Raw genomic sequence first — 25,350 nt, 5'->3', positions numbered from 1 at the left:
AAGGGTAACTTGCGTGAAGTGGGTTGCTTGGGATCGGGCCGACAAGAAAAGAGAAGAATTTTTAGGTGCCTTTTTCTTCCGCCCCCCCCCGGTGGCAGGCTGACGCCGACTGTTCCGTAGGGGGGGGGACAGTTCAAAATGTCTTCGCGCTCCTCTTCTCCTTCAGAAAAACAACAAAAGAATATGAAAATAGTAAAAGACAGTACAACTGAAGGTAATAAGACGAAAACTGCAATGGAATTGGACCCTGAGAAGGTAACAATTAACGTGCCGCCTCCAAAGTTTATCAGTATCACGTAGGATGGGACCGAAAAAACTATGAGAAACATTAGTTCATTTTACGTGAGAAGCGCGCTTGACGGACTCGTCGGCAAGGTGAGAAATTCAACTCGACTCCGGAACGGCAGTCTCCTTGTTGAGACTGCATCTGCAAAACAGAGTGAGATACTGTTAAGAGCGAAGTTGCTGGGATCCTACCCCATCAAAGTTGAGCGACACTCCTCGCTGAACACCACTCGAGGAGTTGTGCATACGGATTCTCTAGATGGTATATCCGATGGAGAGATCCAATTAGAGCTGGCGGAACAGTCCGTGTCCAAGGCTTACCGTTTGCTTAAGCGGGACGGACGGACTGAACCCCTGAGCACAGTCTTTCTGAACTTTGAGACGTCTCTCTTGCCAGAATACATCTTGTCGGGTACGAGCGTGTCCCTGTGCGTGCGTATGTGCCGAACCCAATACGGTGCTTTAGGTGCCAACAGTTCGGACATACGGAAAAACGTTGCACTAACAATATCATCTGTGCAAATTGCGGCGTATCTGACCATGGGGAATCCCCATGTGCCGGCGCCGAGCACTGTGTGAATTGTTCTGGTGACCACGCTTCTAATTCCAAAAATTGCCCGAAGTATTTGGTAGAGAAGAATATCCAAGAGCTCCGAGTCCGAGAAAATATTACTTCTTTCGAGGCGCGTAAGCGTATTTTAGACCAACAAAAAAAGGCGACAGAAAAATCTTATTCCTCAGTATTGCAGAAGGCAACAGAGGGAATTGATGCATCCACGCAGACGCCACCTCTCGCAAATATGTTTGGGAAGCGAATTGAGACCGCCACCCAGACATACGTTGACTCTGCGACACAGACTGCTGAGTCAGACGACTCGTGTGACTGGATATCAGGCCTTACGTCCCTAGAAAGATCGCTGCCGTGACAGCAGAGAAAGATCCTTGGCCTGGTAGAACACCGGAACGTCGCGCTCCTAGTTCGGGTGGCAGTTCGAGATCACACTCTCGATCACGTCCTCGATCAAGATCACGATCAGGAGTACGACGGTCTGCAAGTGAGCCGCCACAGTCCAAGATTAAGCAGTCGCAGACAAAGGCATCAATCCATAGAAAAGAAAAAAAAAAGTGAAGATCGCCTGTGAAGCCACCATCATAATTTAGCTCCTCGCGATGACAGATATTGTACAGTGGAATGTGAACGGTGTACGCAGCAGATATACAGAACTACAACAATTGATCTATCATGAGAACCCTGCTATTTTATGTCTTCAGGAGACACGCCTCCGACCCGAACATTTCCTGAATATTTCAGGATACAATATTTACCGGTACGATCATCTTGCCGGTATTCGGGCCAATAGAGGTTGTGCCATCCTACTCCGTCAAAGTATCTTTTCCTCCATCATCAATATTAACACTCCTCATCAATGTATAGCAGCTAGAATATCTTTATCTAGCGTCCAGTTCTCTATAGTTTGTGTCTATATGCCCCCTGATATACCTTACACAGTTAATGACGTGAAACATATTCTATCGCAGGTACGGGCTCCATATTTGTTAGTCGGAGATTTTAATGCATCTCACCACTCTTGGGGCTCTAATTCTGATGATGACAGAGGAAATAAAATAGCAGATGTATGTACCCATCTTAATCTGATTACCCTAATTTCCGGGGAAGCAACACATCTATCCTCGGCTTACGGTACTTTCTCCATGATACACATCTCCATTTGTAACCCAGTTTTGTCCACGCATTTCGAATGATCTGTGATTCACGACCTACATGGTAGTGACCACTATCCCATTCGAATGCATATGTCCGCTTTACGTCCTGCGGCACTCGATCTCCAAACTAGGTTATTAAAAGGTCGGACTGAATCGGATTTTCGCAGTCCATATCATTCGATGATAACCGACAAGATAGTATGGAATCCGTACTGGACCATTTCTCCAATGTGGTTATAAAGCCAGCGGAATTATCTATTCCCCGGTCGTCCTCCAGGGCAAAACCTTTCTTTGTCACCTGGTGGACGCATAACTGCAGAGATGCAATCCGAGACCGCAGACGTGCCTTACGCCAATTTGAGCGCTATCCGACCCAAGAAAATTTTGTCCAGTTTAAACGTCTTCGAGCCAAGGCTCGTCGCACTGTATGCGATGCTAAGAAGACGTGCTGGACAAACTACATCAATTCATTGAAAAATAACGTCCCATTTAACATCGTATGGTACAAAGTCCGTCGGATAATTGGGGAACGTAAATCTGTAATTCCGGGAATTCTGAACAATGGAGTAACGACCACCTGACCCATAGAAATTGCTGAAATATTTGCTACCACTTTTGCACACATAAGCAGCTCAAACAATTATCACCCGGAATTTCTAAAAATCAAGAATACTGCTGAAAAACTAACCCCGAACTTCATATCAGATAACACTGAACTCTGCAATGCACCGTTCACATCCGAGGAGCTGGAGGCGGCACTAGACATATTCCCTGACACCTCCCCTGGCCTTGATAACATCCATAACCGCAGGCTTCGCCATTTTTCGGCAGCTGAAAAATCCTTCTTCTGTCAATATACAACAGAATCTGGACAGAGGGTGTATTTCCATCTGCTTGGCGTTCCGCCATTGTAATCCCAGTCCAGAAACCGGGAAAGGATCCTTCTTTATCTGGCAGCTATAGGCCAATATGTCTCACCAGCTGCGTATGCAAGGTTATGGAAAAGATGATAAGCAAACGCCTGATGTGGGTACTCGAATCGGAAAACCGATTATCTAATATCCAATGTGGTTTTCGTAAGCATAGATCCGCCGCAGACCACCTTGTTCTGCTGGAGACCGCCATTAGAGATGCTTTCCTCAAGAAGGAGCATCTTGTAGCGGTCTTCTTTGATCTAGAGAAAGCTTACGATACCACATGGCGGTATGGCATTCTGCAAACTCAGCATGCTTTGGGACTTCGTGGCAGTCTCCCAACGTTTGTTGCTAAGTTCATGGCAGAGCGGTATTTCCGAGTTCGAGTAGGCACCACACTTTCTAATGAACATCTTCAAGAAAACGGCGTTCCGCAGGGGTCTGTATTAAGCGTTCTGCTTTTCTGCATTGCGATCAAAGCTTTGCCCATTGTGTGGGAGACCTAGTATCGTCTCTCTTGTACGTTGATGACTTCAGTTTATATTACAGTTCCCGATACCTCCCATCTATCGGTCAACAGTTGCAACTGGTCATCAACGTGCTATCAGACTGGTCTGTTCGCAATGGCTTTAAATTCTCCACTCAAAAGGCGCAGTGTGTCCACTTCTACAATCATCGTGAACTCCATCCACATCCTGCACTGCGTCTTAATGGAGTGGAGTTGTAATATACAGACACTGCGAGGTTTTTGGGCCTTATCTTTGATTATAAATTAACGTGGGAGGCGCATATCCGTGATTTGAAAAGGCGTTATGAGAAATCTTTAAACATTTTATGCCTTTTGTCAGGGGTTCGCTGGGGTGCAGACCGCATAGTGCTTTTACGTCTTTATCGTGCCCTTATCCGTTCAAAGCTGGATTATGGCTGTTTTATCTATGGCTCAGCGAATAATTCGAAGCTGCGTGTCTTAGACACTATCCATCATCATGGGATACGACTCGTTACAGGTGCCTTCCGAACGAGTCGGATAGCGAGCCTGTATTGTGAAGCGGGGGAACCATCACTGTATCGGCGACGTAATACACTGTTGTCCTCCTATGCGGTTAAACTCCCCTCGCAGCCTGAGCAGAATTCTTTCGACTCTTTCCATCATTCGTCTCTTTACAGCCGATACAGTGAAAATCCACGGAGACCTTGTCCAGCAGGCGTGCGATTCCGTGAACTGCTCAATTAGCTCGACGTCCATCTACCATCCGTTCGCACACTAGAATATACCACCACTCCAGCGTGAATTATGGGACGTTCCTTTTTAGATGTAAGCCTGAGCCAAAGTCTTAAGAATTTTACACCAGCTCTTGTTTATAGACTTCGTTTTAGTGAACTTTTATCATGTTTTGCAAATTATTCTTTAATCTTTACTGACGGATCCCGAGCAAATGATTGTGTTTGTTGCTCCTTCATTGCACATGGACAGATATTTAAATATAAACTGAGCGAACATACCAGTGTTTTTACTGCAGAATTATATGCTTTTTACAGAGTTTTATTTTTTTTTAATTCGACAACCTCGGGGCAGATATCTAATCTGCTCCGACTCTTTAAGTGCCATTCAGTCTTTGCAGTCTCTCTATTCAGATGATTCCCTTGTGTTAAGAACTCAGCAGCTGTTCCACACACTCCTAAGCTCTGACTCCAAGATTGGAGTAGTCGGAATTCCTGGGAATGAGGCCGCATATGCTGCAGCCAAAGATGATGCTACGAATGGCACTCTGGAATATTGGCGCGAGAGATGGCAAGACTTACAAAATCATTTGAAATATAGAATATGGTGGCAATGGGAAGGAGAATGGTCTGCACAAGAGGAAAACAAATTTCGAAGAATAAAGAATAGTGTTCGAGTTTGGGATTCGTCCACAAGATCGTCACTACACGAAGAAGTTTTACTCTCCCGGTTGAGGATAGGCCACTGTCATCTGACACATGGCCATCTGCTACGTGGCGAGCTTCAGCCGGAGTGTGATCTATGCTATGTTCCACTTACGGTGGAACATTTTTTATTGCATTGTAGAAAATATGACCGTGTCCGTCGGCAATATGGAATTCGGCCGACTCTACGTGACGCTCTTGGAAATAATTTTAAATGTACGAATGCAGTTCTGAGATTTTTATCGAGTACTGGACTTGACAGGGTGATTTAGTTTTTTATTGACCCGTTTTCCTGTCCTCCGGGCTCTTTACATCCGGAGGTTACATTTCTTATTTAGTATATAAGTTTTTTTAACAAACTTGACATTCGGACCTTTTACATCCGTGTATTTTAGAAATACGCTAGATATTTTATTTATGGTAGCATTTGTATTATTATTTTATTGTCTCTTTTTATATACTAGTTAAGGTCTGAGGTTTTTATACTGTTTTATGCTTCACCCTGTTGAAACTGCATTTGTGTACCTCGTTTTAATCGTGACAACGTTTTTTAGTTATCTTAAGCTTTCTGATTATTGTATTGTCTCTGTTCTATAAAGAAATTTAGATAAGGGCGCAAACAGCTATAGTTGCTGACGTGCCCTTTTTAAACCGCACTAACTAACTAACTAACTAACTAACTAACTAACTAACTAACTAACTAATATGATCTTGTACGTCGACAATACGCAATTCGGACTCCACTTCGTGACGGTCTTGGAAGTGATTTTAATTGTGCGAGTGCAGTTTTGAGAGTTTTATGGAATACAGGACTTGACAGTGTGGTTTAGTTTTTTTATTGACCGTGTATTCTTATCCTCTGGACCCTTTACATCCGAAGGTCACATTTGTTGTATTATATATTTTTATTCTGCTCACATTTTCGGACCTTGTACTTACGAATATTTGATAAAATTGTATTGTTTCTTTTAACAGTCGCATACCAGTGCCCATTATTACACCAACTAATACCAATGGTGGGGTCAGTGACTGACCCCACGTATTTTATATTGTTTCTCCAATTAAACTATATAAACTATATATTTTTGTAATCTTTATGGCTTAAGGAACTTTATATCAACTTTATTGAATGTATTTTACTTTATAAAAAATGTTTTTAACAGATACAAAAAAAATAAACATTCTGAGAGAAACAGGTATTCGGATACAATATTACTTGGTGTATTCAAGATTCATGCAAACATAAACAATAATTCAGAATCACACTGGGAACAGATTCTAAAATTTTTTATATTATTTTAGTAGGTTATTTTACGACGCATTATTAACATGTTAGGTTATTTAGCGTCTGGATGAGTTGAAGGTGATAAAACCAGTGAAATTTGTCGGGGGCCCATCACCGAAAGTTATCCAGCAGTTGCTCATTTTGGGTTGAGGGAAAACCCCCGAGCAAACCTCAACCCGGTAACTTGCCCCGATCGCGAATCGAACCCGGGCCACCTGGTTTCGCGGCCAGACGTGCTAACCGTTACTCCACTGGTGTGGAAAATTTCTAATAGGAATGGACTCTTCTTTCGTCATATGAGCAGAACATAGGTACTTATTACATGAAGTACAGGTCTTCATGTATTTGCGGTCCTTACTTCTTGGGCATAAATAACAACCGCCTTTGTTTGGAATATTTGTCACTGCATTACGAGTTACTTTTCTTTGTGTTTCTGAACGTACAGTTCCCCTGCTCACTGCACCTTGGTCTTCATTGAAATTATAACCAATTATGCATAAAGCATCTACATACTTTGTGTATAGGCCAACCTAATTTTCAGCACTCTTCTTTATATTTATGATGCAAAGTTGTGGACTCAGTTCTTTCAAAAAAATTTTCATTCCAGAATCCTTTCTTTTTTTTGTACTGTTTAGCCCATTGATCAGTAGTTTCACGAAACAATATATATGCATTACATGCTGCTATGTCAATTAGGTTGAATAGAACCGCCATTGGCCATCACCGCGTTCCTCGACAACAAGAGTATGTTCTTATGCACTTCTCAAGAACATCCACTCCAGCTTTAGTAGAATTGTAGAATAGGATTAAACTGTATCTGGCTTATCGTCAGTCACCTTCGTGTCACAATGGTGCGTGTAAAGGACTGTCACAACTTTTCCTTTCTTTGGAACATTGCTGACCAAGGTGGTATCTTCAGTGAAGGCGAATCTAACTGTTCCAGATTGGGCATTTTTCAAAGAAAAGGGCGAAGCTCTGTCGGTAAATCTCTTCTGTCACTCCGCATGGTGTGAACTGTGGTTACTTTCTCCTTCAACAATTCCGTTGCAAGGAACATGGTTATGAATTTCCTGTCCATTGTGATGTTTCATCCTGATTGTTCCAAGTTAGACATATGAACCAAACTTTTCACTACTTCAGGACCACTGCTATGATTTCTTTGCTCAGATTCAAACTACCCTGCATAGCAATAGTTTGTGTTGGAATCACACAACAGGTTTACTTCTATCTCATATTTACCTAATTTGGTTGGGATATATAACCTAAATGGACAGCGCCCTTGACATGTTATTAGTTCTTCGTCAACAGTGACAGACTCGTTAGGGTTGTAAAACATAGGAAATCTTCTCACCACCATATTCCAAATATCTCTGATAGGAGCAAATTTATCTCTCTTCTTTCGATCTTCACGTGTAACTGAAATATCAAAACGCAGACATTTCAGTAACAATCTAAATCTATCTCCTATACAGTGGAAAATTTTCTTGACTATATAGCTCACGAACACTTTTATTTTGTCGATTCACCCCACAGATTAGAGGAAGTCCAATAACACATAAAATTTCCTCTTGGACAAAATCTTTCGAATTTCGAATAAATGCATCAGCACATGATTGCCTGAGTATTTCCAATCTCTGGTTCGTGTGGATCAAAATAATATATAGAGTATCATGATCGAAATACATATAGAATGCTTCCCTTGGAGTGTCAGGCTTCACTCCCGGCTTAGGTCCTCCCTGGGTTCTGATGATGTTAGAGGAGTGACGCCTTCTCTCATTTGTACTGGTTCATTTTTCCATATATTACCAGATGAATCTGTCCTATTTCCAGGAGGTTGGTCGAGTTTTGCTTCCGGACGTAGATGCTTTCGTACGGGCTGCACTTCTAAAACAATAAGTATTTACATGCATCACGCACGTAACCAGAAACCTATTACTTTCTGACTAGTAGTTTATTTACAAAAATAATAAAAGTAAATAAAAAAAATTATACAGAGGAGTGCAGCAAACGTTAGGTCTACCTTCTTCTTCCTCCGATTCACTTCTTTCTCTTGAAATATCTTGACCTTTAGGCTCCTGAATAACATCTTCAACTTCGCTACAAGAACTGTCAAATATCGCCTCATCAATGTCTGTCTTTGTTATACACTTCTTCTTAGCCATATTTACTGTCAAATAAATAAATACAACCTTCTGGCTGCAATTATTACTGAAATATAAATGGATATAAGAAATCCAATGCGCATGTACTGACAACAATCGCTATAATTCATCAATGGACTGCCGCCAAAAGTTAATTTTCTGCTACAGTGTGTACAACATAACAACAAAAAATGTCAGAAAAGCATAGCATAAATTTCCCAGTATGCGACTGTTAAGTAATAGCTAGGGTCTGAGAACTGCTCACTTTTATGATTTTTTACGAATCACCTTTTGGGTAATGCATTTGTGTACCTTGTTTTTACTGTGACAACGTGATTTAATTTCGTGTTAGCATTCAGCCTATTGTATTGTTTATGTTTTTGGTTTTGAAGAATTTTAGATCGGGGCGCAAATAGCCAGAGTAGCTGATGCGCCCTTTTTAACGACACTAACTCACATGGGATATAGTCATTTTCGATTTTAATTTTCTATTTTGTATGGTTGTAACCTAACAGCACTGAAAAATAAAGAAATGCAATGCGTAAGTATGAGAGAGCCCAAAGGCGAACAAATGGAACGTGAAAATATAGAATACATTCGTTTCGATGTAGAACGGAGTAAGCGCAATCGTTTTTAGACGTTGTAGACATATGGATGCTTTCCTTTTGTCACTTAGTAGAAACAGTGTACCACTATAGACTTTATCCTTGTTAAATGAGGTGTCAGGTAGCTGTGTTTAATTAACAGGTGATTATTAATTGTGCACATTTTAACAATGGTTACTTTTTTCCCCAGTTTGGTAAACTATGGTTACTCCATTTTTAAACGACATTGATACACGTTGCCATTAGTGTGCTCATCCGGTGCGGGTTAGGAATGCACGTAGTGTGTGGTTCAGCGCAATAATATATTAAGGTCGCAGTGATAATTCGTAGTGTCCCCTCCCTTGGATTCAAAGAATTCAATTGAAGCGTGGTACGTAATTATAACTTTACTGACCTGACAACCCTGGCTTCGCGTCAGTCATTCTCTTCCCTGCCGATCGCACACCTACATTGTTTTACTGGATGTTGGCTTGTGTCGCGTTCGCTGAAATTTGATTCTTGTGGACTCTTTTTTGCTACTCTTTTTACTTTTATTTTCGAATTTTTGCTACAACCTGTACTATTTCCATTTTCTCACAACACGCAGTGGTTGATTCGCGGCACACTGATTGAAAATGGGTGATGTAGTCGCTTACTGGGTGATGATGGCTGCTCGGCCGAGCAGAACAATGACTGTTCTCGGCCGAATACTCGTAAACTAGGCATTAGAGAACGAACGTGTTGTTTCCAATAAGTCTATGTTCAGCGAAGCCGTAATAATAAGATTTAGCCAATATTCTTCGAGAACTTTACGGTCTGTCTTTCAAGGATAAGAGAATACTTCACATTATTCAATAATAACGTCTAGGGTCTAAGTATGTTTATCGAAACATGCATAAGCTTTGTCCCCATCTAGAAAAAATCTTGAGGGCCAAAGGTGGCAATACAGTATTAACTAAGTTACGGTATCGCAATTGTTATTATCCGATACGTAAGATCGTCTGTCGTATTGTAATATAATGTAAAGTCAACTCGATTGAGTTTTACTTACAAAAACAAGAGATTATGAACATATTCTATCCCTATCCGAAGGCACCTGAAATACGATGTTGTAATTATTGTGGATTAAGGGAAACATATGCTGTAAAAGTAAGGAGGCAAAGGAGAAGGAATCATATGATTCTTGGTAATTAGTAGTCATAACGTGTTCAGAATCATTGACGATTACATTATTACAATACAACATTTGTGACTAACTCTATATAAGGATAATCGGGTATTTGTTTCATACTGTATAAATATAAATCATAAAATATAAATGACTGTTTTTAGGACATTTGAGGACTTCATAAATGAATATCATCGCCTAGATATGTGTCATCAGACGGTGGACAACCTGAGTGAGTTACACGGACTGAATATTGGTGAAGGTGAATGGCAAGCACAAATAATCACTCTGCAATTCGATCCGGAAAAAGATCTTGCTGGTAAGAAATGGACATTTGCACAATTCTCAATTGCTTCATGAATAATCTTTAGAACATACGATACTGTCCGTGACAAGTATCTACGGGTCTGAAAGGATGAACAGTTGCCTTCTTGTGTGCAAGCAATTACTGCAAGTGTAATTTTGTCAACTGACACCCATTAATATAAAGAATTACGTATAGTATAGAGTTATATTGGAGTGCCTGCCGCATACAATGGTTTAACAGCTCAATGGTAAATGATTATAATAGTATGCCTACTTAGTTCATTAGTTCATTTTGATATAGTTAAATATGTTTCTCCACAGACCATATTATTGCATCGGTATGGCATAGTTGCGCCCCGCGGTCAATCGGGAGGCCTAGGCATGGCATAGTTGCGCCCCGAAGAAACCAGGTAGTAGAATGGACATGGCATAGTTGCGCCCCGAAGAAATCAGGCAGCAGAATGGACATGGCATAGTTGTGCTCCGATGGACATAGTACACAAATTAAATAAATTACTTAAAAATATTATAATGGTACCTGCATTGAAATCAGGTAGGCCTACCATATGATCAATTTTGCTATTTAAAACACATTTTTTTTATCGATCACACACAATTAATGAACTGCATTTTTTGTTTGTACACCGATATCTTAACCCTACGGTATAGGGTTTCGAAAATTGAAACTTGGATCCATTGTGAATTGTTAGCTCTTTACCCTTTTCACTAAACTTAACATTCATTTTAAATTAACCTCACTATACGCCACAGACGGTGTGAAAATCACTAATAAAATGTCAAGACTGCTAAGGACCCATATTCCAACGGTTCACTCATTTGAATATGTCAGTTAGTAAAGTACTGCCAACTTGATGATGTTCATTTTTACGGCAGGCTATCGATAATCGCTGCATGAACAGTAGAAAAACAGTTAATAAAGTATTGCCAACCTCATGATGTTCTTTTTTTAATGTTTAATATTGGTCGACCAGCAAAATTGCTATACAGACCACTGGTATGGAATATCACATGCAGAATATCATGCTGAGGTTGGCTCTGAAGGCTCCTCTAATTAATTTTGTGAATTATGTGAATAAAAATATGATGATTTTCTGTGTTAAATTTATGAAGAGTCTTCAGTATCACTAAGAAGGATGTCTTGAGGGAGTTTCCTTTTAAGTCGAGATGGCTGATAAGATCTTGCTCCAATGTTATATGTCACAGCTCCAGGAACACCAGGAAGTTTGTTGAAGAAAGATTTTGACATTGAATGGATGTACTGTTCTAGTAGAAGAATCCCCAATTCTTGATGCAGTTGTTGATTTCTTACAAACCAGGGGGCATTTGTTGCAGTACGCAGGAACTTGTTCTGGAGAACTTGTAGGCAATGCATGTGAGTCTTATTTGCAGTTCCCCACACTGGCGCTGCATAAGTTAAAAGAGGTCGTACAAGCGAGGTGTAGAGTAGCATGGAACAGTCCAATCCAATTTGTGAACGTCTATTAACCAAAGGGTATAATTTTCGAATTCTAGAAGAGGTTAGTGTAACAATGCGAGTTATGTGGGCATTCCATGTAAGTTTCTTGGTTAATAATATTCCCAAATATTTGACAGCTTCTTGACTAGAAAGCCATGTAACTTGTTCATTTAGAAGAACCAAAGGAGGTGGATTATGAATAGGCCTTAAAGAGAAGATTTTAGCTTCTGTCTTGGTAATGTTGAGTAGTAATCTCCAGTCAGAGAACCATTTAGACAGCTCCTGTAAGGATGTCTGAAGAGTGCTGATTGTAGTATTTAGGTTACTATGAGAATAAAAGAGAACTATATCATCAGCATACATACCTATGTGTGACGGTTGTAAACATGGAATGCCATATGTGAAGATATTGAAGAGAAGTGGTGACAGTATGGATCCTTGTGGTACTCCGGCTAAAACTGGACGAAGCGTTGATTTAATGCCATCTATACGTACTGAGAACTGACGCTCAGATAAAAAACTTTTTACGATGCGTGTGAGATAGTCAGGAAAGCCAATTCTATATAATTTTAGCATTAAACCATCATGCCAAACAGTATCAAATGCTTGGGAAATATCCAGAAACACAGCGGCAGTATACTGTTTTTCTTCAAAGCCTTCCTCATGATGTTCATTTTTATGGTAGGCTATTGATAATCGCTGCATAAACAGTAGAAAAACAGTTAATAAAGTATTGCCAACTTCGTGATGTTCATTTTTACGGTAGGCTATCGATAATCGCTGCATAAACAGTAGAAAAACAGTTAATAAAGTACTGCCAACTTCATGGTGTTCATTTTAATAAATATTAAATCGAATAAGAAATCAGTAAGTTTGGTTGATTACAAGGCTCGAGTTCCCGTAATGTCTTTTTCTCTGCCTATTTCATCGGGGCGCAACTATGCCATGCCCCTTTTCTCTACCTGATGGGAACGGGGCGTAACTATGCCCACAAAACAGAGACCCTTTTTTATCTGCTGCATCTTACCTGACCGTGGGGCGCAACTATGCCCTGCCCTATTGCATTGCTTTACTCAAGTGCTGGTAAGTGAAATTAACTTTTTTATTCATTAATGGTGAGTGAAATATTTACTATATTAGTAGTTTTCTGATAGTAGGTTCTCTTATCCATGAAATAGTGAGTGGGTTAGTTCAATGTGCCACCAACCCGAATTCTTTGCAAGGCCGGATATACTCGTCACAGACAGTAAAACGGACATGAGGTTTATTTAGAAGTCGTTCCACGGCGGTTGAAGCATGACCTTGGGTGCGCTGTGGATGAAAATTCGACTACTCGTAAGACTCAAGAGATCTATAATAGCCATCTTGGTAAAACTTCCACGTGCTGTCGCCCACATAACCTGCACGAGATGAGAACTCCACGCTTCAAATGCGGTGGAACGGCTTCTAAATTGTGATACTCTCTCTTCTGATTCTGCCTTCAATTGAACACTCTGTAGAGATAAGAATCATTCATAGCGCTTTGAATACAGTTTCCATTCCTGATATAATTTACAGTAAAAATAGTATTGAAGTCATGAACAGTTTAAGAGTTCACAATAATAAAACAGGCAGGAGTTTCACAGAATCCCGATGATTGCGCAAATAGAATTTTTTTTTAATATTGATTTTTAATTTATTGTTCTTGTCTTCAGGGATACAGGTTTTTAGATTTAATAATTTTTATTGCATTTAATTTTTGGTATATAAGAACATGATTGCTTCTCTTCCACACCACCAGAAATACAAATACAAAAATAGGAATAAAAAGAAAAATCGCACAAAAACAAACTAAAGGCACACAAAAATATACACAGGTTGCAGTCACACAAACTTTAAATGAGTGATTAAGTATCGTAATTAATTGTATCCTAACTAATTAACTAACATAAACAAGAAATTTGCAATTTTAATTTAGATTAAAGAACACAAATCAACACTTCTAGCAATACTTAAAAAACTTTAAATAAGACAAAATTTTCCAATTTAATTTTGAATTGTGATAAAGTCCGGCAGTCCCTGACGTCATTAGGCAACGAATTTCAGAGGCGAGGTAATTTCTACAGTGTAGGAGGATGAGTATAAAGACGTTCTGTACTGAGGGATAGAAAGAAGTGCTTGATATCGGTTTCGAAGAGTTGTAAGGAATTGAAAATGCGATAGCAAATAATTCGGAGTAGAAGTATGCATGATTCTAAACAGAAGAGACAGTGTATGTATTGTTGTTCGTTACTTCAGACGCACTCATGAAAGTAACTGAAGGGAAGGCGTTATATGGTTATATCGCATGCACACATTATGAACACGTTGTAGTCTCTCAGCTAAGAGTGAACTTACATTAGTTAGCAAGGAATCGCAATAATCAAAATGGGGCAATTCAAGCATCTTAATAAGATTCTTTTTTACACCAAGTGGTAGAAATTCATTTATATGAAACAAGGAATGAAATTGAGAAAATATTTTTTGCAATGTGTGTTACTTGAATGTTCCAATTCAGATCGCTATCCATAAAATGCCAAGATTTTTAACTGTTTCACTGTATTTAACAATAATCCCATTCAATATTATATGTCGTATAGTACTACTATCAAGAGTGCTACGTAGACGATTATGTCCCATTACGATTGCTTGTAATTTCTCCAGATTTAATCTTAATCCAAATTTGTGTGTCCACAGTATCGTTTATTTTATTTACTGCGTCACTAGTCTCGTAGGATGGAAATGCAAATAAATTTGCAACTCGTCAGCCTACATATGGTATCTGCAGTGCTTTATCATTTTAGTCACGTCATTACTAGAGATCATGAAGAGTAAAGTTCCGAGCACTGATGCTTGTTGAATTCCAAATTTCACGACACGCCTTTTTGAAGAATAATCGCTTGCAATGACACATTTTTGACGTTCGCGAAGATAGGATTCAAACCAAGTAACGAAACTTTCAGAAAGATTCAGAAGTTTTAATTTACATATTAGAAGGTCCATGTCTACTGTATCAAATGCCTTACTGAAGTCAAGTAATGTCAATAATGTTAATTTATGTTCATCCGTGGCTTCACGTATATCCTCATTCACTTTTAATAGTGCTGTAGTCGTATTATATCCATTTCTGAACCCGGATTGGTATTCGTCCAGTAAGACATGTTCGGTTAGATGGTTTATTAGTTGTTTGTGAACAATACGTTCCAAAGTTTTTGATAGAGCAGGTAAGATAGGTACTAATAGGACGGAAATCATTTGCACATAATGGGGTTTTAATTTTGGGGATCGGACGGATAAAGGCTTTCTTCCAGAGGTTCGGGTAGGTAGTTATGAGTGAGGCGTTGAGTATGTGTGTTAATTTCGGCAGTATTATGTCCAATATTTTCTTCCAATAGGTTTATTGTGTAACTTACACCTTCCCTATTTCCTCTGAAATGAACTGTTTGCCATATCGTAACCTGGGGTAAACGTGACTACAAAAGAAAAAAACGGTAAAGAAATTAAATCATAATATCAGATGAATTGAATATATATTTTAAGTGTCATTATCTTTTCTCGTTTATTAAGTGTTTTTTTTTTTCATAATTCTAAGTCACAATTAGTCCACCGCTGTGGAGTAACGGTTAGCAGGCCTAACCGTGAGACGAGCGGGCCCGCATTTAAATCCTGGTTGGGATAAGTTACTTGGTTCAGGTTTTTTCCGGACTTCTCCCTCATCCAATTGAAGCAGAAGTTATGGGTAACTTTCAGTCTTGAACCTCGGAATCATTTCTCCGTCATTAATGCACATATCACTACACTACCCAACAAAAAGAAAAATTTGTCATACCTCCGGGATAAAAGTAGGTGATTCTTAAAGAAAAAGTTGCGCTGATTTTGAAAATCGCCATAGAAATCTCCTATCTCGTCAGGTTAAAAAGATATAAATACATTTAGAATCTCATATACGCGGTTTCAGATAAAACATTATGTTAAATTAATTCTTATGATATATTGATGTAGGCTATTCGGGCTAGGTTAAGATTAATTCACAAATGTAGTTTTATATGCATGCATTGTGTCATATTTATAGGGAACATACCTGCAACTTTGCTTGAAAGTGTTTGGTAGTATGTGATTTTCTCTTGCACTTCTGTCTGCTCTCTCTCACAAGAAAGCAACAGTAAGCCCCCATCATTAATGGATCCTTACGACCTTGGTACCTCTTTTCCATGATGGAAATGTCTTGATGAAACCGTTCCTCTTATTCATCACTAACATCATTCAAATTTGCGGAAAAATGTTTAGATGTGAATGAATGAAATGGATTTTCAAAGATATTCGACACCCAAGTTTTTGTAGCATTTCAACAAATATGACACAAAAGTTTTATAATTTTCTTGTTTTGTGTTTCCGAGAAAACCTCGCACAACTTTTTTAAGTGATTGGCAAGCTGCTAATTCAACCGTTCGTAAATTTTTCTCAAACATTTCGTCCTCCATCAGTTTTCTGATTTGAGGTTCAATAAAAAGCCCTTCTTTCAATTTTGCGTATGTTAACTGTGGAAACTTGTCTTGTAAATATGCAAATCCACTACCGTCCTTGTTAAGTGCCTTAACAAAATTCTTCAGCCCAATTTTAAAGGCATATTGGTTCCGTTAAGCGCAATGTTAATTGATAAAAGAGTTCTATTCAGTCAATACTTAACATATGTTAAGTATTGACTGAATAGAAAGAACTCTTTTATCTTCAGCCCAAGTTTTACATGTAAGGAAGGAAGAAGAATCTTATTAGGCTGAACCAATGATGTTTCTTTTACATTACATTCTCCCGGAACATATTCCTGCCGCTTGTCCCACTGCTGCATCGCATAATGTTTCTCTGTAGCACGGCTGTCCCATAAACACAAAAAACAAAAATAGGCCTATTTTTATGAAGCCCCCTTGCAAACTAAGCAACAAACCAATTACTTTAAGGACACCACATTTCTTCAAACAATGAGCCTATATTTTAAAACACGCACAATCTTAGCCATACTTTCGTAACTTTCTTATAGACCTACAGAACGGAAAGCCGGAACAGATGGAAACTCATTACAATTATGAAGTAACACTGCTTTTAAACTAAACTTATATGAATCTATCAACAGTCACCAGTCATCTGGATTATGCTCAACTCCTAGTTCACTCATTAAACCGTTAACGTCTACACAGAAACACATATTCTCCTCCATAGCAAAATATTTTCTAATGTCTGATGTCTATTTTGAAACTGTGTAATTTTTGTACCAGGTGCAAGTAATTTCCATTGTTGTAGCCTAGAACCTAGAAATTCAGATTCTTCTTTCGACAAATTTAAGTCACGTGCCAAATCATTGAAGTATACTTGCCCTACAAAATGTCTTTCACTTTCAGAATTATCTGGTTGAAAGTCAGGATCTTTTGAAGAAGAGGCCTCTGGCTCCGGTGACAATTCAGATCGGGATCACTATTTCCTTCACCATTACTAGAGCGCGGATGTTAGGCAAAATGACTTTTTTAAACTGAGTGTATGTTTGAAAGACCTATTAGAGATAAACACGTTTCCACACATTTGGGGAAGATAAGCCCAATTTTTATTTTGCCTTTTATGCCTATTTCAGCTCCCGTTGCCTATTTTAAGGTTAAATGCCTTTTTTAAGCCTTTGTACATTTGGTATATTTTTAATGCATTTGAAATAAACCACACATAAATTATATATAAAAAGAACGGTTGTACAAATTAAAAATATATATTCACTTCACAGAAATATTTCCTGAGAATCTTATTCTCCAGCAAAACATGTTTCCAAGAAGTCATAAACTTTTCTCCCTACAATTTCCGGAGTAAAGAACTTTTCAAACGACACTATTATTGTGGCCACTTTACCTTCACTTCGTAGTCCTTCGCGTTCTTTCACAATATTCTGTGCAGCTCGTCTTGATATTCGAGGTGGTTTGGAAACGTAAACTCTTCCAGTACTAGTAAAATATTTATCACTGATTTCAATTTCAGATAAGTTGTCAAGGTCATCTTCAGAACTGGATTCCACTTCATCCCCGTCCACTTCGTCACGCATGATACACTGGTCTTCAGGTTCACTCACTACTTCATCATCATCATCATTATTTTCAGTTTCGGAATCTGTAGATTCTTCCAATAACTCTTCTGTGGTCTTTCGACTCATTGCTAGTAGACTGAACAACAAATGTAATTGTCGGAAACAAATAGAATACATAAATATCACACCACTTCGTCAGACCAATCAGGTGCAACAAAAATAGAAAGACCAAATATGCCCATTGTATGGACAGTAGGAGCGTAACAAAAAAAAAAAAAGAATAAATATGTCCATTGTTGGTGCATTACATGTGTAGTAACACAAAAGCACAAAAATTATATTGGCCATGAATCCTGCATCATTCTTGAAATAGTTGAAATAACGTGAAATCTTGTAAAATGGGTTACACAATTTACTAAGGGGGGGATATTTTTTGTCCACCTTGACATATTTTCGTGTTTTGGTAAAATTATCAGTGAAAACTATTAAACAATAACACAGTAAGATAGATAGATTCATAACTGACAATAAATAGTATTTTCGTATTTTTAATATATCAGTTAGATATTGAAAATATAAATTTTGGATAAGGTGGATACAAAGTAACCCCCCGTTGGTATTGCTAGGGTTAAATACTGTGTATAATTACCGTCTATTAGTAAAGTCCTTAAGCCTATTTTTAAATACATTTTTGGTTGTTGGTAAAGCCTTTAGTAAGTCTGCAGGTAAAGCATTCCAGTCCCTGATAGTACAATTGAGAAAAGAAAACTTTCCAGTGTCCGTCCTCTGTCTTCTTTCCCTCAATTTGTATGAGTGGTCGTTCCTTGAAAAGTAATTTGGCAGCTGCAACCTATTTTTTATTTCTCTCCAGGCAGGCTCACCTCTGTATGTTTTCAACAGTGCGCATAATCGAATTCGCATTCTCCTATCCATGAGTGTGTCCCATTTTAATGGTGAATTTTTCCGACAACACTTGAGAGCCCGTTTTTTAATCTTTTCCAGTGTCTTAATATGTTCTAATCTGTAAGGATCCCAACATGCAGCACCATATTCCATTACTGGACGTACTAGTATTAATTTCTTATCCTACTTATGCGATACGTAATTGATATGCACTTGCTCTTAATATGGCGTATTTGCGAAAAAATGAAGAGACACAATTTTAATGGCACTTATACTTTAATGTCAATTAACAGAAAGAAATTGTACTTTTATTTAAACATGTAAAAAAAAAAAAAACATTAATGTAGCACAGTGCAACGCCTTGGTGTCATTTTGAGAAAGTCATTAACTCCTATTTTATTTCTTAAGCAATTACAAATGTGTAATATGTTGTTATTAAAAGTACTGTTCTCGAATTTTTTTAGTTGTACTAGTAATTTTTTTTAATCTGAATCTCGGGGATCAGCATAATGCCCCTCTGCTCGCCCTAAATAACGCCTCTGCTATTTAAGGAACCAGCATTGGAGAACCTAATTACACAGAAGAAGAACACATCCCGTAACTCGTGCCCCTTGTCAAAACAGTAAACCAGTTGGCTGTCTGACCGTCTCGTGCATGCATGCGCAGAAGGCAGATTATTCGCCAGTCGTTCCCTTATCGCTTTGAGGGAGCGTTAAAGTAGGACATGTTCATTGTTCAACTTGTCAGCGAGCGTCTTTTAGACGTTGTGAATTCAAAATAAATCGCTAGCGAACAAAAGAAGCTGCTTCCTTTAAAAGTTTTTGCCAACGAATTAGTAGGCAATAAAGACGATTGTTCAAAGCGAATAAACCCAGCGCCGTGTAGTACGCGACCAAGGCGGGAGCAATTTTGTTTGGCGGCGCTGCGATTCGCTTCACAACACAGGCCGTTTTGTAAAGTCCGCATCAGGTGCAAAATGAAGCACATGCTGAACTGCGCTCGTGTTTCATTATTATTAATACGCTATATACGTTATGTATTCGTATATAACTTTATTGTTTAGTTTTATTTCATCATATTTATACACATAGGAATCTATTCAGAAAACACACTACAACATCGGTTTTCGTAAAGGAGGGAACATAAATCGGAAGTAACGTAAATTAAAGTAGGTACTGTATTTTATACAATATTGCATATGATATTCATTTCTTACCTTAGCATTTTAAAGTGGTCGAACTCCGGACATCATATATGAGGAAAGCACCTGGTATAAAACCATCACTACCACCAGCATGGGCTACTATAAGTCGTTGACCTGCACTGCTATTTGTATAAACTCCTCACACGTTTACGTCTTGCCAACATTTATGAAACCGTATTTCGTTCAGGTAAATAACGGGCTACTATATCAGAGCGCTCTATTAGATATTTCCTTTTATCCGTATATTTTTTGAATGGAAACCCTATGGATAGTATGAATTTTCGTAAAGTTTCGTTGCACGCTTTAAAATCTATCTCTCGCCTACAAAATTTATGCAACTTTCCTAATGTTGAAAGCTCTTTGTAGAGACCATAATATTTATGAACTTCTGTTCTTATGATACATTTGTCCATGTCGTCTAATTCAACCTTATTTGCAGGAGGTCGTCTAACTTTGTTCGGTGTCGATATTTCTATACCCTTGCCCTCACATTCTTTATCTTCCTTTCTTATCCTACTAATTGTTTCCTTATTTAACTTCACAATAGCTGCAGCAAGCTCTGTTGTCTTTGATAGAGGTAAACCCGTTGCCATTTCTTCATCAGAAAACTTTATGGCATTATAAATAATGCTCCGCGCTTGGCTACGAAACACACGTCTTCTACATGCGACATTGCGACCAGATTGAAACGCTAGGCATTGGATGTGACGACACTCCAGCAGTAAACATACGCAGCGAGCACCGAGTTCCTCATTCTGCCACGACGGGTCCCGCCTTGGTCGCGTGGTAAATCACGCTTGAAGGACGTAAACAAACACTGCCTATACTAGATGTGATGTATCTTGTCTCACTGTGAAAAGAGAGAGAAAGGAGATATGTCTTACCTCGTCTGTATTGTTATGGTGATTGGGGCAATGGAGCGATGCCGTCCATACATCCAGTGGCGGAAGGGCCTGCTTCCATGAAATTAGAGATGTCGTCAGTCTCCTCACACTTATCTGTACTGTGGAGGACTAGTAACTGTGTCCGTGTGAGAGGGGTCTGCCGCAACCGCGGGGAAGAGGGTAGGTACTAAAGGTTCGGGATGGGGGTGGCTTTGCTATGACATTGACAGGCAACTACCAGTTCTGAATATATATTGCGAGAGTGCAGTCAACTTGAGTTTACAGTATTCTTTACATTGTTCAATTCAGAACTTCCTTATACAGTAATTACAGTAAATCTGTGTAATTCAGTGTAGTGCGTATATCTAGTATAGGATTAGTATAGTGTAGTGTAGTGTAGTTATAAAATAGTATAGGATGTGTATAGCTATAGTATAGGAATAATAGTGCGAGATTATAGAGCAGTGATATTAGCAAGAACGATAGTCTTAAACACTTTCGTTTAGTGTGGCTAATAGAAAGGCAAACACAACTATTCATAGTGAAGCAAGAGAAATAATAGCTAACATCATAGAGAAGTGCGATGAGGAAAGAGTGCAAAAACATTTGAGGATTCCCTTAAATACATCAACTGAAAGAGCGGCCGAATACACTGGTGTGGGATATAGTATAATAAAGAAGATTAGGAAGGAACATAAGATAAGAAAAGAAAACAGTCCGGATAGACTTCTGAAATCGCCAGGAAAGAAGAGACTAATAATATCTCGTAATATACTGCATGTAGACGACTTCGACAAGTGTGTTATAAGAAATACAATACAAGAATTCTATATTCAAGAAAAGAGAGTGCCGACAATACCTAAACTTTTGACGGTAATTAAAGAAAAAATCAATTTTCCTTGGGGCAGAAAATCACTAAACAGAGTCGTGAAAAGCATGCAGTTTAGATGGAGGAAATGTTTCTTGCACGCATAATAGTATGTTTACCACTAAGTTCAACTCCCCCCTTCCTCTTCGCTTCCCTCAGAAAACCTTTTCCTCACCAACAAGACCGCGGACACAGTTACCAGTCCTGTACAGTATCTGTACCTGTATCCGATTCTTCTAAATTTATCACAAAACTGTCCAAGAGCTCATCCACGATACCATCTTTGCTCCTATAAAAATCTTCAATATACCGAACAAGTTCACACGCACTATTCCAATTTTCAGGTGTTATTTTTTCCAATGCGGCTTCAAACAGTTCCTTAGTTTTGCTAATTTTGAAATCAGTGTTGTGTGTTGCTACATAACTTTTTACTTGCGCCCATATCAATTCTATTGGATTAAAGTCACAGTGATATGGTGGCAAACGCAGTACGGTGTGTCCATGTTGAACAGCAACTGTGTCGATTTCGTATGTTCTGAATATGTCTTTTGATCTTTTAACAATATCATATAAAACTGGTTTAGTATAACACGGATCGTACGGAATATTGTGATAGCGTAACCATGCTTGCATTTCTTTTTTTTTAGTGGAAGAAACGGGAGCTTTATTTAGTTCAACTGAATGGTAAGATGCATTGTCCATTACTATCACTGAATTCTGTGGTATATTAGGGAGGAGAGTATTAATAAACCAGTTCATAAAAACATTCCCGTCCATTTCTTCATGGTAGTCTCGTGTAGATTTGGATTTGAAACACAATAAACCATTAGATACAAATCCAGTCTGCGATCCAGCGTGAAGCACGATAAATCGTTGGCCTTTGCCTATGGGGACTCGTAGTGGTGATTCTAGGTCGCCCTCAGAATTTTCACACATCCATATTTTATCTTTAGTGTGATTTACGTTGATCCAGGTCTCGTCCAAATAGATAATGGGGCGGTTAGAAGATCGATATTCTCTTATTTTCCTCAAAAAATGAAATCTCTTTACTACAACATCACTCCTTTGCATTAGCATTTTCCGTCCTTGATTGTTTTTGACGTAGCGAAATTTCATTTTCTTCAATATTTGTCGAAGAGTCCATTTGCTACCATCAAACAATTCCGCTTCTTTTAGAGCCTCCCTCATATTATCTAAACTTGGCAAAAACTTTGATTGATACAAATTGTAAATTGTACGGCGAATAGCAGAACCGGTAAACGAATCTATAACAGTTTTATTCGGTGTTCTGTTGGATCTCTTCTTTCCTGGTGTTGACAAAACGTTTCCACTTTTTTCCGCCTGTTGTTTTTGATTTAAAATACGAGAAACTCTTCGCCTAGATACACCAGTCGCAACCGTCGTTCTACCTAATACATTTGATACTGATATTGTTTCTCTTCCGTTTTTCAGTGCGTCTAATTCTTCTTCAAAGAACTTATGCACCAAACATACGATTTCCCTAGCGTCTGACTGTAACGGTTTCCCTTGTTTGCCTACACCAGCTAGGAGCACCAAAATCATAAGCACAAATAACACAAATAAATTAAAAGGGATGTAAAAATCACTTACAAGTTGATACATTCTGTAGCACAAAATAGAATACTCAGTAACAAAATATCTCTCTTCGTACTGTGTAGTTCCGTCACTGAGCTTGTCTTTCAAGAAACTGAGTTCCGGTAGCCTGCACAATAACAAAGTTTTGAAAGGAATACTGAGAATTTACAACCCTCCTATAATCTCCACCCTCATTTGAAGGGACTTGGTTTTATTGCTACTGAGACAAGTTAAACCTCACCAGGTATACCTGCTACACGCTACGCTCATGTTTTACGCATGAAACATTCAGGCCTTAGGGACAATCCGCGTCTACATTTCTGTAACAGCGTTACCAAAAACCCATTACTTAGAGTGATTTATGAAATATAAACAGGACAGAAAGAAGACGGAAAATATTTCTGGAACTGAGAAATCTAATGTAAACACGTCAGTAAAATGTATATTTCTAAATGTGTTGGGATAAAAGCTTACTTATTAATGTACTGCACATAAACAATTTTTGTGCAAAAATCTGTTAAGGAATGTATTAAATTCCGTCGAGTTACATGATTTCAGAATGAATATTTTTTTAAACCACATAGCATAACCTTGATGTGATGTTTTGTGACTTTCAGATGAATACAGTATGACAATGAATGAACCTGATGACGACGACGAAAGTAGATGTACCTTCGTTCTTGAGCTTGTACAAAAGGTGAAGCCAGCGGAAGGAGAGGAATGCACACATATCAACCCTTGGGAAGCAATTATTGATTTAGATCTTGATGTGCAGAGTGTAGAGAATACGGAAGAAGTAAGTTACGTTTCATTCTAGTTATTCTTGATTTGGAACACTGCACTACCGTATCTAACAGAGTGTTGTTTCACTTTCAGAATATAGCAAAGACAATGAAGTTTCCACAAGAAACATTTTGCTTTAAATTGAGTCCAGGCTCCTACATCATCAAGATTACTGCCTCAAAAGAAGAACATACTGAGATATATATGCGTTTATTCACCAAAAAATCCTACCAATTGGAAAGAAACGAGTAGATTGCATCTATGTGCCAATGTGCAGTGCGGTATGAGGAGATGGACGCCATCAGCAATGATTTTCAATGTTTCCTATTCCTAAATATTTAAAATAAAGTTGTTATAATTTGAAATACATACGAGTAATTACGTTTCATTTTAACACTATTTCATTACGACAAGAATGCTAAAGATGAGGATGATGATGATGATGATAATAATAATAATAATAATAATAATAATAATAATAATAATAATAATAATCCATGTATTATGGGTCCCTGTCACCACTGCATGGCGCGTCCTCAAATTGCGGATAGAGGAGACGGCTTCCAAATATGGAGGGTAGCTGCGAATATGTTGAATAAGCAGTAGTGAACAGCCGATAAAGGGTGGTCCTGTAGCTTGGGGGTTGGACGAAGGGCTAACAACCCTTCACCGTAAAAAACAGCTTGTTGCGAATCCATACAATAAGACTAGGAATTGCACTGATTCTCTGGCACGACCACAGTAAAAGGAATAAGGTTATGAGATCTGGTACTTGGAACGTAACTAGTCTTTATAGAACATGAGCGGTGACATTAATATCAAAAGAACTAGCTAGATATAGAATAGGCTTTGTGGGAGTACAAGAGGTTAGGTTAGATGGGAATGGCATATCACAAATAGGAGATTACTTGTATTGTGGGGAAGGAAACAATGACCACCAATTAGGAACAAGATTCATTGTTCATAAAAGAATAAAATTAGCAATAAAAAAGTTAGAATTTATGAGTGACAGGTTATCACATTTAGTACTTAAGGATAGATGGTGACATATCGTAGTTATAAATCTTACGCTCGGACAGAAGAGGAAGACGACCATATAAATGATAGCTTCTATGAGGAATTGAAACATACTTTTGATCAGTTATCTAGATATCACATGAAAATTTTATTGGGGATTTTAACGCTAAAGAAGGACGGGAGGATATTTTCAAACCAACTATTGGAA

The 25,350-nt window shown here is 38.5% G+C and overlaps 1 protein-coding gene across 2 annotated transcripts in view; it reads left to right on the top strand.

The window, feature by feature from the left end:
- The window catches only part of LOC138690978 (calpain-A-like), a 72,614-nt gene extending 48,120 nt beyond the window's left edge, over positions 1 to 24,494 (top strand). For both annotated transcript variants that reach the window (XM_069812591.1, XM_069812589.1), the window contains 3 exons: positions 10,193 to 10,347; positions 23,960 to 24,138; positions 24,219 to 24,494. In XM_069812591.1, the coding sequence (XP_069668692.1) occupies positions 10,193 to 10,347; positions 23,960 to 24,138; positions 24,219 to 24,377 (493 nt within the window). In that variant the 3' untranslated portion in view covers positions 24,378 to 24,494. The remainder of the gene's footprint in view (positions 1 to 10,192; positions 10,348 to 23,959; positions 24,139 to 24,218) is intronic.
- Positions 24,495 to 25,350: the final 856 nt, after the last annotated feature.

This window comes from Periplaneta americana, chromosome 16, assembly GCF_040183065.1.
Source record: "Periplaneta americana isolate PAMFEO1 chromosome 16, P.americana_PAMFEO1_priV1, whole genome shotgun sequence".
In the NCBI taxonomy this organism is placed as follows: Eukaryota; Metazoa; Arthropoda; class Insecta; order Blattodea; family Blattidae; genus Periplaneta; species Periplaneta americana.
The sequence above is the reverse complement of the archived record's forward strand: the minus strand, read 5'-3'. Positions and strand labels throughout refer to the sequence as shown.